Source organism: Leptopilina heterotoma, unplaced genomic scaffold (genome assembly GCF_015476425.1).
Source record: "Leptopilina heterotoma isolate Lh14 unplaced genomic scaffold, ASM1547642v1 Lhet_24, whole genome shotgun sequence".
Lineage (NCBI taxonomy): Eukaryota > Metazoa > Arthropoda > Insecta > Hymenoptera > Figitidae > Leptopilina > Leptopilina heterotoma.
This window is the reverse complement of record NW_025110956.1, coordinates 1,182,444-1,197,737: the sequence shown is the minus strand read 5'-3', so window position 1 is coordinate 1,197,737 and position 15,294 is coordinate 1,182,444. Positions and strand designations below refer to the sequence as shown.

At 27.9% G+C, this 15,294-nt stretch overlaps 1 protein-coding gene across 2 annotated transcripts in view; it reads right to left on the bottom strand.

Annotated features, from left to right (window-relative positions):
* Positions 1 to 10,564: 10,564 nt before the first annotated feature.
* LOC122502950 (oocyte zinc finger protein XlCOF7.1) overlaps positions 10,565 to 15,294 on the bottom strand; it is a 201,563-nt gene continuing 196,833 nt past the window's right edge. For both annotated transcript variants that reach the window (XM_043613310.1, XM_043613309.1), the window contains exon 11: positions 10,565 to 10,956. In XM_043613310.1, coding sequence (XP_043469245.1) covers positions 10,741 to 10,956 — 216 coding nt within the window. In that variant the 3' untranslated portion in view covers positions 10,565 to 10,740. The remainder of the gene's footprint in view (positions 10,957 to 15,294) is intronic.

Genomic DNA, 15,294 nt, shown 5'->3' with positions numbered 1-15,294 from the left:
TTTCAATTTTTAAAAACTGACATCAAATTCATGATCAGAGTCACCAGAAATCCTCGAGTTAAAAATTTTTATGTAATTTTAAATTTAATTTGAATTTTGGCCACAATTTTGGTAAAATGCCCCATAGTGCATTGTCTCGAAAACTTTGTTTCAGCCAGATATTTGAAAAATAGGTTACATTTCAGAGTCAATGTGAAATAATATGAAAATTTTTTCACTTATATTTTGAATATACTGTAGATATCGTAGATATATTTTATTAACTTATTCAAATTATAATAGTATTTTACTTTCTAGAGTTACTTTATGAATATCTTGATGATATCTTAGGATTCCTTTAGGATTTCCTTTGGATATATCCAAACCCCCGTTCCCTAAGATATCCCGATATTATCCGTTGAATATCCTTATACGGTAAATCTGGAGAGATAGCCATAGTTTTTGTTAAAGTACTGTAAAAATTATAAAAAAGCGATTTTTGTCTAAATTTTGTCACTCCATTTTCACTTCACTTTCACTCAAATTTCACTTTTACTCTTATTTTATTTTAACTCCATTTTTACTCAACTTTCACTTTTACTCAAATTTTATTTTCACTCCACATTCACTTTTACTCAATTTTTATTTTCACTTCACTTTCACTTTTATTTATTTATTTATTTTTTTTATGTATTTTCACTCCACTTTCACTCTACATTTTCTTCCACACAAATTTTATTTTCACTACACGATCACTTTCTCATAAATTTTATTTTCACTCCACTTACACTCCACATTCCTTTTCCCTCAAATTTTATTTTCACTCAACTTTCACTTTCACTCAAATTTTAATTCCACTCCACTTTCACTTTCCCTCCACTTTTATTTTCACTTAAATTTTATCTTTTCTTACAGTTTTACTCCACTTTCACACAAAATTTATTTTTACTCTACTTCACTTTCACTTCACTATCACTTAAATTTTATTTTCACTAAAAATTTATTTTTACTCTACTTTCACTTCACATTTACTTAAATTTTATTATCACTCCATTTTTATTTCACTTTCACACAAATTGTTATTGCACTTTACTTTTATTTCAATTAAATTTTATTTTTCTTCCACTTTAACTCCACTTTCACAAAAAAATTTATTTTCACTCTACTTTACTTTAACTTCAATTTGATTTTCACTCTACTTACACTTCACTTTCACTTAAATTTTATTTTCGCTCAACTTTCACTTTCCCTCAAATTTTATTTTTCTTCCACTTTTACTCCACTTTCACTTCATTTTTACTTAAATTTTATTACCACTTCACTTTCATTTCACTTTCACACAAATTTTATTTTCATTCCACTTTCATTTCACTTTGACTAAAAATGTATTTTTACTCTATTTTCACTTTCATTCAAATGTTATTTTCACACCACTTTCATTTTCACTTAAATATATTCCTTCCATTTTCACTCAAAATTTACTCGCACTCCATTAACACTCAAAATTTATTTTTATTCCACTTTCACTTCAGTTTCACTTTCATTTAAATTTTAGTTCCACTACATTTTCACATTCATTTTTACTCCACTTATACTTTAACTTCATTAACTCACTTCCACTTCCTACTATAATTGTACAACAATTAGAGAGATGTAAGACCAAGTTTATGTGCCGAGAAAAATATTGAAGAACGAGTCCTAGCACGATCGAAGTGGAGTGAAAATGAATGTAAAAGTGTAGAGAAAATAAAATTTGAGTGAAAGTGAAATTAAAATAAAAAATAAATTTTTAGTGAAAGTGGAGTGATAATAAATTTTTAGTTACCATAAAAGTAGTTTGTGAAAGTAAGCTTTGAGTAAAAGTGGAAAGAAAATAAAATCTATGTGAAAATGAAAGTGGACTGAAAATAAAATTTGAGAGAAAGTGAAACTGGAGTGAAAATAAATTTTGTGTGAAAGTGAAGTGAAAGTAAAGTGAAAATGGAGTAAAAATAAAATTTTAATAAATGTCAAAGTGGAGTGAAAATAAAATTTGAGTAAAAGTGAAGTTAGAGTGGAAGTGAAGTGAAAGTGAAATGAAAATAAAATTTGAGTAAAAGTGAAATTAGAGTGACTGTGAAGTGAAAGTGGAATGAAAGTGGATTGAAAATATAATTTGATTAAAAGTGAAAGTGGAGTGAAAATAAAGTTTGAGTAAAAGTGAAAGTGAAGTGAAAGTGGATTGGTAATAAAAATTGAGTAAAAGTGAAATTAGAGTAACAGTTAAGTGAAAATAATATTTTATTGAAAGCAAAACTGAAGTAAAAGTAAATTTTGAGTGAAAGTGAGGTGAAAGTGGAGTGCAAATAAAATTTTAGTAAAAGTGAAAGTGAAATGAAAGTGTATTGAAAATAAAAATTGAGTAAAAGTGAAATTGGAGTGATAACATTTTAGTTAAAGTGAAATTAATGTGAAAGTGGAGTGAAAATAAAATTTGAGTGAAAGTAAAATGAACATGGAGTGAAATTACATAATCAACCCCGGGTGCGATTCTGTAACTTCACTTTACTTTATTTTCACTATCACCTCACTTTCACTGTGTTTTTCACAACGCATTCCATTTTCACCTAACTCTAACTTGACTATGACTGTCACTTTATTTTCGTTGAATTTTACTTTATTTACCTTTCGAAGGCCCCAAGTTAAGATTTCATCGAAAAAGTTACTGTTTTTGGATTTGCTCATCTCCTGCTTAAAAATAAATATCTAAAATAACAATATCTAAAAGCATGCTTACGTAAATATAAATATAACTGACAATTACACTTTTTGTTAATCGCAAGTTTGTCACAGATCCAAGATAAAGGTCTCTCGGAATATAATGTTATTTTGGTGAGCTTGTATAGAAGAGACAAAGTCGAATTAAATCTTGGTGTCGAAAGATGCCCTTCGGAAGGAAATTCCACGCGAACAACGGTGCCGAATCGTCGTAAGATCAGGACAGATCATTATGGGGTCCAACAACAGTGTATGTATAGAAGCGAAGGCTTTCGAGGTGGACCGGTCGTAAATATTCGGGCGCCGAATAATGCAGGGTCCAAGCAAGCGAACTCGACCCGTAATGAAGGACATCCTCGTTAATTAGTCAATAAATTATTCTTCACACTCGACACTCGTGAAGCACTCACTCCGCTCTCCCGTACAGAAGAAGGACTCTTCGTCCTTCTTGTTGTTCTTTTGCCAATCCCATACCTTCGCTTCGCTTAGTCGCGAGAGTCGAATTTTACGACACTTATATCTTCTATCGCCATACACATTTTGGTAGCAAAATTTTTTTTAAACCTGTCTCTATGTGGATCGATCCCCGATAAATGAAATCCTCCTTAACCATATTTAACCATCAACAGCGCATCCATTACCTTCGATATACTTGAACAGAAATTACAAGTTATGGGAAAGCTAAACTTTCAGCGTTGAATAAATTCTCATCTTTTAATACTCATTTGTCATTTCGCTAGTTTAGAATCGAATGTATTCAAACTGCAAAGCTGCTTGCTATGGTGAGAGGAAATTTTATACTAAAGATTATTATTAATTTATTTAAAGGGGGATTTAAAACTATCTGTACTGAAATAATCGTTAACCACCAAAATACTCGAAAAAAATTATTACACTATAATTTGCAGAATAGTCCCTACTATTTAACGTTTAAATAGTTTTGTAATTTTTAAAATAGATCCTAATGTAAAATAATTCCTTAATTTGTAAAGAACAATTTTGAAAAAAACTTCGAAAAGTGTTATACTCTATAAAAAAATTTGAAACTGTATGTTGGACACTTTTATGTAATTTCACTTCACCTTACTTTCACTTCACTTCTATTTCACTTCACTTTACTTAAATTCACTTCACCTCACTTTCACTTCACTTTACTTAATTTCACTTCACTTTTCTTTAATTCACTTCACCACACTTTCAGTTTACCTCACTTCTATTTCACTTCACTTTCACTTCACCTCACTTTCACTTCACTTTCACATCACCTCACTTTTACCTCGCTTTCACTTCTACTTCACTTCACTTTACTTAAATTTACTTCACCTCACTTTCATTTCACTTGTTGAAATCGAGATGAAGTGAAGTGAAATTGAAGTAAAATGAAAGTCATGTGAAGTGAAATTACAGAATAACACCTCTTTGGTAGATTTTCACTTTCACTTTAATCTTCACTATGATAGAATTTTATTTTCACTTTCATTTTCACACATTCATTTTAACTTTTATAAGATTTTATTTTCATTTTAATTTTTCCTATGATGGGATTTAATTTTTTTCCTTTTACTGCAACCACTTTGACTTAGCAGTATTTTATTTTCACTTTTACTTTCACATTCACTTTAATAGAATTTTATTTTCACTTCCATTTTAGCTTTGTTATATTTTTATTTTCACATTCATTTTCACTTTGACAGACTTTTATTTTCACTTTTCATAAAAATAAAAGTGAAAGTGAAAATGAAAATCTATTACAGCGATAGTGAAAGTGAAAGGAATAAATTGTATCAAAATAAAAGTCAAAATGAATGTAAAAATAAAAATCAATCAATAGATAGATTTTTACTTTTATTTCTACTTTTGTTTTAATACAAAGAGAAAATAAAAAACTGTCAAAGTGAAAATGAAAGAAAAAATAAAAATATATTGCAAGGGAAAATGAGAATGCAATTAAAAATATATTAAAGCAAAAATAAAATACTCTTAAGTGAAAATTGTAGTAAAAAGAGAAAAAAAATAAACTTTCGTCAAAGTCAAAGTGAAATTCTGTAAAATTGTAAATGAAAACGAAAGGGAAAATAATATTATATCAAAATAAAAATGAAAATGAGAGTGAAATTGGTAGTGAAAATAAAATTCAAAGAACGATAAAATTAAAGAGCGAAAATAAGAGTGCATATAATCTGTTAATATAATGAAAGTGAAAATGAAAGTAAATAAAACTGAAAGTAAAAATCTATCAAAGTGAAAATGAAAATGAATGTTAAAACTATTTCTACTACAGTGAAAATAAAAATATATCAAAGTGAAAATTAAAATGAAAATAAAAATGTATCATAAGTAATGTAAAAATAAAATCTTTTAAAGTGAAAATGAAAGTGAAAGTAGAAATGAAATTAAGAAATCGACCCTTACATTAAAATATCAAACCGGTTACAACGGAATTTAAATTGACTCTATTTTTAAATTTAATAGCGATTTTTTAGTATTTTCGTAAAAATTATTCTCCATATCTTACAAATGAGTCGGATTTAACCTATACTATTTTCTTCTCCATATCCGCTTATTCCTAGACTCGTTCTATAAAATATAGAGAAATAATTTTTTCCATGTAGAAAAAGGGTGGATTTTTTCAACCTGCTTTACTTTAAATAATTTTGTCTGAAACTGAAATATAGTTCAGGTGATAACACTTTGTATATAATTATTGCATCTTATAAGAAATGTGTATAATAAAAGGAATACATTTTTAAAATCTAAAGAAACAACATTGTTTTTCGAATTTAACGATATATAGCTCTTATAAAAATCGTGAGGTGTTAAAATAACACCAGAATGGAATGGATTAAAATAATCTGCAAAAGTTTAATCCCTATAGGATAAAATTAACACCAGGGACATTAGTTAATTAGTAACTAACATACTAACTAACTAACTATTTAACTTACTAAGTAGTTTACTAACTTTCTAATTTACTAACTAACTTACTAATTTTCTAACGAACTTAAAAACTTAATTACTAATTAACTTACTAACTTACTAACTAACTTTCTAACTTACTGACTAAGAAGCATACTAACCCAAGTGCGAAATTAAAAACGGCCCAAAACTGGCCCAGTGATGGCATAGTCAGTGCCTACTCTTGGCAGACAATAGTGGCCCGACTGTCGGGAGGTTAACCGCGGTAGGCCGTCGGCAGCCAATTTTCGGCCGATTGTCGGTAAACATTAATGGCCCATTATTGGCTGCCATTGCTCCCCAGTGTTGACAAATTTTAAAAAAAATATATTTTTTATTTAATTAACTAATTAATTTATAATATTTATACAGCTTATTTCCCTAAATTAAACCCAAACTTACAAATATTTGAAAAATTCTTACCACTCGCGAGGATCGATACCTGAACCTGACGCACCACAGCCTAACACTCTGACCACTCTGCTTCTCTGACGTGAAGTCGAGGAAGCAAAAGGGTTCTTATAAGCTACACTACACTGGCCGATACTGTGCCATTATTGGGCCAAGCTACGTCCCAATATTGGCAATTATAATTTGCCATCATAGATACAAAATGATAGACATTAATGTGCTATTCCTGGGCCAAGCTACACCCCAATTCTGGCAATTATATTTTGCCATCAAAAACACAAAATTGTTGCCATTAAAGTGCCACTAATGTGCCATTAATGGGACGATCTTCGCCACATCACTGGCAATTGAATTTTGACATTAAAGATTGATCAACTTTTCCGTAAATGTGCCATTATTGGGCCGAGAGCTGGCCCAGTCTTAAAAAATTTGAAAATCTGACCATCGGCGCCATCATTGGCCCATCAATGGGACGTTTTGAACACCAGAAATGGCCCAGTAACTACTGCCAATTCTCGGCAGACATTACTGGACCAATGATGGGCCGTTTGTGCAGTATTGGCATTTCGCACTTGGGAACTTACTAACCCCGTGCAGAAAAGTGTCTGGTTAAATTATATACGAGATAGAAACTGTACCGCAAACATCTCGTAAAGCTGGTCACGTAAAACTATACCGAAATGGTCTAGATTCTGTATAGTTTCACTACATTAACTGCTTTACATTGGAATACGTTCTAGAATCTGTATAGTTTCACTACAACTGCTTTACATTGGGATACGGTCTAGAATTTGTATAGTTTCACTACATTAACTACTTCATATTGTAGATCTAGATCAATTCTGCCTAGTGAAACTTCACAATCATAATCTGCAAGTAATTTCTTTATGTTTATAATATTATTAGGGGAGAGTGGGGCAAAGGCGCTAGGTTTACATTTATCGATCTATATTTTTTAAATTAAGCAATTAATTTATGCGGTCTTTGTTTTTCATTATTCTAAAACTAATCAACAAGAAATTTTAATAGTTGTTATTTAGTATATTATAATTATAATTATAAATACATTATTTAATGAAATTTAAAAACATTGCAAAAAATGCCTTTGCCCCACACAATGAGGCAGCGACGTTTTCCCTTATATTTCTAAAAGAAAGAATTTATAAGCCTTAAAAAAATTAACAAGTGATATTTATTAGTATAATATTTACGAAACATAAGGTTAACAACATATTATTAAAAGAATTAAACTATTTAAATAAAAAATAAAAACTTTTAGTGATTTTAACCTTCTATTGTGAATAAATACGATAAATATATAGAAAAATTCGAATATTCAATTGTTTTTAAACAAATTATATTCAATATTGCCTTTGCCCCACATAACAAACTTTTTTTTTACTTTAAATTAAAAATATTTAGATACAAAATTAAACTAAAACACCACGCCAGTTGTGTAGAGAAATATTTAATTTATTTACATGTTACGTTTTTAAAAATTAAATACTTAAACTTATGCTTTAAAAAATAAAAGTTTGTTCAGTAAAATTATCAATTTATTTTTGCAAAACAATTTTTTTGTTATATTTCTTAAAATATTTGATATTTTTAGGTTTTTATTTTTTTAATCAATTGGTCTGATTGCATTGCAACTAAATTTTTAATACCAATTGAAATAGACAGAAAATTAAGGAGATATTTTAAAAAACGTCTTTACCCCGCATAGCGCCTTTGCCCCACTCTCTCCTATTATTATTTACATATTGTAATTAATAATGTTATTAAGTATATAGATTTAAATATACCATTTACAAACAATTTATTATAAATAAAGGCAAAAATTGCAGTCTCGAAACTGAAAAGGTATTTTAAGCAACACATCTTCCAAGTCAGCGTGGCTGTGTGGTATGTGTATTCGTATTGCGTCCCAAAGGTCTAGGGTTCGAACCCCCGTGCGTGCGATATTTTTCCGTCTTAATTTAAGTGATTTATGTTAATAATGTGAAGTGTAGTATAGGTTGAAATTCTTAATTAGAATTTAAAATAATAACAAATAAATAACTGGACTTGTTAAAAATAAAATATGGTATAAAAGAAGAAAGCGAATAATCGAAATTTTTTTTTAAATTCAATGAAATTATTGCACCTTTTAAAATCTTTAATATTGTTAAAAATTAATAATAGTTTATATATTATAATTATAAACTTTGTTAATATTGTTATATTGTTAATATTGTTAATATTGTTATATAATTATATTGTACATATGTTATTAATTATTATTATTATTAATTTTTACAAATATATTTACCGTAAATCAATATAGAAGTATTAAACAAGTTTCTAAAAATGAAATTTATACTAGAGCCCGTGTTATAGCTTTATAATATTTCACTATATTGTTCTGATATAATAAAACTATCTAGAAACTTGATGTCCGTAGCGTTACATTTCAAGATAGTTACTACAACATTTCACGGTATCGCAACTAGATAGCAACTAGTGAAACTATATCATTACGGTACAGATACGTGACAAATTTCCACACGGGACTTATTAACTACCTTAACATACTAACTAACTTACAAACTTAATTACTAATTAACTTACTTAAATTAGTTACTAACTAACTTAATAATTAACTTTCTAACTTATTTTCAAACATAATTACTAATAACTTAATTAACTTATTAACTTATTAATTTACTAACTAACTAACTTATTAAATTACTAACTTAGTTAATAACTAACTTAGTAAGGTAGTAAGTAAATAATCCACTTAGGAATGTAAGAATGTAAGCAAATAATCAAGTAAGCATAAGTATGTAAGTAAGAAAGTAAGCAAATAATCAAGTAAGCTATAAGGAAAAAAGTAAGTAAGTAAGGAATTAAGCAAGTTATTTTCTTCTTACTTACTTACTTACTTACTTACTGACTTACTTCCTTGCGTGCTTACTTACTTATTTCCTTTTTGCTTATTTATTTTTTTACTTGCTTAATAATTTACTTCTTTACTGACTTACTTCCTAGCTTGCTTACTTGCTTACTTACTTTTTTACTTGCTTAATAATGTACTTACTTGCTTATTCCCTTTTTTCTTGCTTATTTCCTTCTTGCTTACTTGCTTACTTTATTACTTGCTTACTTGCTTACCAACTTGCTTACTATTATCCCTGGATTTAGCTAAATTTGCTGAATTTTGACAAATCATTGACTTGGTTATGATTTGTAGTGAAATTTCATTCATAGTCAAAAATAACACCAAAACGGATTATTTTAAACCTTTCTGGTGTTAATTTAATCCTAGAGAGATTAAACTGTTGCAGATTATTTTAATTCATTCTGGTGTTATTTTAACACATTACGATTTTCTGTGTAAGTATGTTAGCTAATTAATAAGTTAGTGAGTAAGTATATTAGTAATTAAGTTAGAAAGTTAGTTAGTAAGTTAGTAACTAAGTTAAGTAAGTTAGTTGGTAAGGTAGTTAGTAAGTTAATTAGTAAGTTAGTTAGTATCTAAGTTAAGTAAATTAGTTAGTAAGGTAGTTAGTAAGTTAGTTAGTTAATAAGTTAGGTAGTAACTAAGTTTGTTAGTTAGTTCGTAACCAAGTTAATTAGTTTGTTACTTTATTGTTAGTAATCGTTGACTTGGTTTTAATTTAAAGTAAAATTTCAGTCATAGTAAAAAATAACACCAAAATGGATTATTTTAATCCTTTTTGGTGTTAATTTAATCTGAAACGCTTTTTAATACCTCACAATTTACTGTGGCTCTAATAATAATAGCGCATTTACGTGGATCACAGTAGTTACCCTCAACCATTAAATAAAAAAAGTCGTGATTCCTCTCTGGGTCCCAATGTGGCCCAAATGATCAGACCATCCGTATTATATTATTATAATGAGGTATGCAAAGTAAACCCCATATAACGGTTCCAGTCAGTGCAGGCAAGAGTCCTATTGGTTCCCTAATATTTCATTTCAAATCGTGTACTCGACATCAACCTTAAAGATGGCCGGTAAAATTATGATTCTTTTTCTTATGTTAGACTGGTTTTCAATGCACTTTTATATGTAGGAAATAATTCTGGCATCAAAAGTATTGCATAGCACGTCAAATTTTGAGTAAAGTGGAGGTAGACAACAAAATACGCGTATTTAGAGTAATTACCACACTATTTCAATAAATTTTTACTTTTTTACCTAAACACTGATGGTGCGATAAAAATTTAAACTTTAATTTGAAACTAACTTATTAAATTTTTTGCTATTCTCTTTTTGAAAGGAATCATGTGAATCATGAAATATGTAGAGATATCTTGTTACTTAATTAGTCTACTAACTAATTAAGTTACTAACTTAATAGTCGTTACTTAATTTTTTCTTAGATTATCTTGAAAGGGAAATCTTAAAGGTAGGAAATAAATATATATTAGTAATATAAAGTCGATTGATCAAAATATAATTTTATTTTTTTATGCTATATGTACATACGATTCGTTCAAAAACAGTTGATCTGCAAGTAAAATCACAATTAGCACCTGCGGAGTGTGACAAAAAAATAAAAATCTTTTAAGGAATACAAAATTACAGACTAAAATACCCTGTTTGAAAGGAAAATTTTCCTTATATAAACTATCATTCTTGTACAAAGTCAAAAAAATTAGTCACATAGTTATTAACAACATCCATTGATGGAAATTCGTCAGAATGTTCTTCAAGTAAATGAGCTTTAAGTTCTTTGGCAAAGTTAGTGCAGTATGGCTCCAAACCTTTTTCCTTACAAGCATCGCACTCGTAAATCGTTTTGCCAACGTGCAGACTCGTTGAAAGAATATGTTTCCTTAGATTCTCCTAAAAAATGCAAAATAAATACTATTCACATGATCTGTAATTTACTTTATTTCAAATTAATTTACTTTGCGATAAAAAATATTAAAATGGTCAATAATTCGCTCAAATTGGCAAGTTATACTAGAAGTTATAGTTTACTTTCCCCTTGGGAGACGCTTCACAGTCTCAATTCGATCATAAAACTTTTTACGAGCTCTTAAGATTTAGTTTGTAGAAATTGTTCGCTTCGATAGGGCGCAAAAGAATCGAGAATTCATGAGTAAGACAAAAATCTTAATCCTGATTGCATTTGAATTAAAAGGTAATTTTCTGTCAATTGTTTTAGTGTTGCAATAGTAACAGGGTTGCCACGCTTTTGCTCATTTCAAATTCCCTGACTTTTCCAGGTTTTCCAGAAGTTTAAAAACGGAATTATTCCAGGTTTTTTGAACTACAAATTTATTTACAAATTTCGTCAAAAGTAAAATTATTTGAAACCATCAATAACTTCATTTTTAAAATACATTTAATCATTTTTTTTTCATTGGAATTAAGATGTTCAAAAATTTCAATTTTAATATAACATACAAGAATATTTTATTATAAAAACATGAAGATATCAATCACACCGAGTCTTCGACTCGAAGTAATCGCTTTCTTTGCGTTTTATAATAATTAAAACTTGCTAAAATCATTATTTTTATTATAAGAATATTCTTACTGTAACTTCCTCAAAAATTATTTTCATCATTTTGATTCAATTATTGATTTCTAAAATTTTTAACTAAAATTCATCTTTAAATCAATTTTCTTTTATTAATTTTTAAAAAAGTTCTTTGAGAATTTTCAAATTCTTTTTGTTTACAATTCAATTTTACGAAATTTCGATTATTCGGAAATTCATTAACCCTTTAATGTCCGAGTTTTTTGCCGTTATTATAAATGTATAATGTTTAGTAAATTTGATTATTCTATTATTCAATATGAGAAAACAATTTTTTTAACATGTTCCACCCCTTAAAACCACCCCTAACGTATATTACTACCCAAAAAAAATTGATAATTAATCTAAGTGATAAATTAAATACTTTTTAGCTCCTCTCTGCTTTATAATTATTTATAAATATTCCCTGGTTGTTCAAAAATGAAAAATAATGATAAATAACCACTTGAACACCACCCTCAAATTCAAATAGCCACTCCTTGACGATAATAGTTTTTGTAAATATTTAAAAAAAATCTATAAATTCTAAATGCATCTAAATTATAAAAAAATGTTTCTAAGTGACACAAATATGAATAATAATGTTAAACACCCCCCTAGGAACCCACCCCTATTTCATAATTATTCTTACACACTGTCAATAGTTTTGAACAATTAAAAAAAATAATTCTCATTGATTCTATACGATTCGAAAATACGAAAAAATATTTTTATGATGACTAGGTAATAATAGTAAATGTAAACTACCCTTTAAAAACAACCCTAATGTCAATAAACCACCCCTTGTTGATAAAAGTTTTTGTAAATGATAAAAAAAAATTTATAGCCTCTAAATGCTTCTAAATTATAAAAAAAATGTTTTTAAGTGACACAGATATGGATAATATTAATAATCACCCCCCTCGAAACCACCCCTATTGCATAACACGATTTAGAAAAATCTGCTAATTTTTTTTTATTTTTTTTGTCCGCCATTTTGAATTTTTGAAAACTGACATCGGATTCGTAATAAGCGACCCCGAAAACCCCGGGTAACAAATTTTATGCGAATTTGGTAGATTTTTAAATTTATCGTCCGCCATGTTAAATCCGCCATTTTGAATTTTTAAAAACTGACATCGGATTCGTAATCAGCGACCCCGAAAACCCCCGAGTAACAAATTTTAGTCGAATTTGGTAGATTTTTAAATTGATTCGTTTTTTTTGGGTAGTTTTCATTAATTTTTTTTCCCTGAGGTAAAATTTTGTTAATCTTTGAAAGCCGAAAAAATTTTTTTTTTTTTGAATTTAAGATTTAATTAATTATAAAGAATTTAATTAACAAATTTTTAAATAATTAAATTCTTTTGACGAATTTTAAGAACATTTTTTTAGAATAGTTACATTTTTCAAGGAATTCGATTAAAATAATTGTATTTAAAAAATAATTGAAATTCTGCGATGAGATTTATTATTTCAGAAAATAATTGAATTATTTAGAAGAAACTTATAAAAAATTTGTAAATATTTAAATTCCTGTGAAATTTTTATTTTTTATAAAAATAATTAAATGTTTGCGTACAATTTTATTAAAATTGTTTTCAAATAATTGAATTCTTTAGGGTAAGTTTATTAAAATAGTAGATATTAAAAATCATTGAAATGAGGAAAATTTTTGAAAATAATTGAATTTTGAAGAAGAATTTTTTTTATTTATAAAGATAATAATTGGGATTTTGTCGAGATTTTTTTGTAAATTTTGAACATAATTGAATTTTGTGATAAGATTGTCATTAGTCTTATTACTTTTAAAAATAATTGAATTTCTGCAATCATTTGTAACTTCATCAAAATTATATTTTTTTTTGTTTTTAACTAAAATTCTTTTATAAATCCATTATTTTTAATAATTAATTAAATATATATTGACAAATTTAATTAATTTTAAAAGATTTTGAATTATTCAAATTTTTCAAAAATCTAAGTTCATTAAAATTTCTAACGAAATTCATTCAACATTGAAATTTTATAAAATTTTAAATTGAAACCGTTTGAAGTTCATTTATTTATGAAAATTGTAAACGCAACTCTTTTAAAATTGAATTAATTTTGAATTATTTAAGTAACATTATTCATAAAATAATTTATTTATTTTATGATAGTTATTTAAGATTTAAGTTATTTAAAAAGAAATTTTTGTCAGACCCAAAAATTCAAAATTTTCTTATGAATTCTAAAAATGTAATTTTTTTCAGTACTTTTAATAAAAATTTCTGACTGTTCCCTGAATTCTCTATGTCAGAATATATTATTATTATAATTATAATAATATTAAAATTATATACCCAGGTAGAAATTTCAACTCTATAATGACCAGTCACTGGGAAGTTTTTCTAGATTCTGGGCAGTAATTGACCAGAAAATCTGGCAAGTGATTGATTGGAAATGTAACGCGCTACTTGAGCAGTTACTGGTTAGATTATCTGGCCAGTGACTGGCAAGTAACTGTCCAGTAACTGGACAGTTTTCTGCTCAAAATCTAGAAGAAAATATAATTTTTCCCGGCTCTTTTTATTTTGTTTATAATTACATATTTATTTATATTTTTGTGATTATTCAAATATTTAAGACTAATGAACAATTACTCTACCAATAACACTTAAATCTAAGAATGAAAAATTCGCACGCATGGGGGATCGAACCCTTGACCCTGGATACACAACGCATGTGCGTTACCACGCAGCCACGGTGACTAGATAGTAACTTATCATAACTAGAAGTTTAAGAACTGAAGTTCTATTCCGATTGTGACCAGAATTTCTGGCCAGTGACTTGTCAGAAGTAATGAATGATCAGAAATGATGACCAGATAAACTGTTTAGTCACTTGTCAGAGACTTGACAGCTTATCTTGTCAAAATTTAGAAAAATGTAAACTTTGGTAATAATGTGACAGTGAAACGATCATAATTTTTATATAAAGTTACTTTAGACTTTTCTGTTTTTGACCGTATGGAACATAAAAATTATTTTTAATATCTAATTATAAATGATTGACTAAGAGTGTATTTTTATGGGACTAGTGCTTTGTTTTTTTCCTTAGTAACTGGAAGTTTCTGAGTCCGCAGTTTCTTTTTTTAATAGTGTCAAGATTTTTTGGCTAGAGATTTGGAAAATCTAGAATAATTCCTTTAATATGATTCGGCAAGTTTTTCTGATCAGTGGTGGACCAGTTTTTCTGGATAGAATCTTAAATAATTATTCAAATCAGTGACTGGCCAGTGTCTGGAAAGAAATTCTTATCACTGTAATGATCAGAATTTCTGGTCAGTGACTTGACAAAAGTACTGTTTGCAAAGAGGAATTGTTTTTATCCAGTGAAACTGGCCAGTCACTCATTCAGGACTGGCCAGATTGCCTTGGCAAGTAAAACTTGCTCTCGACTCTACAGCTACTGGAAGAAAACAAGTAATACTTGACAAATTTCTACCTGGGTATTTCAATTCATATTTTATTTTTATAAAAATTTTTACGTTCTATTATTTTTAAAATTGCTAATTTTATTTAAAAAAGTGAGTGAGTAGTCAGTTGCGCGCGTAATCGCGCGAATTGTTGCTAGTATTTAAGTAAAGTTAGGTTTCAAAAATAAGGACAATA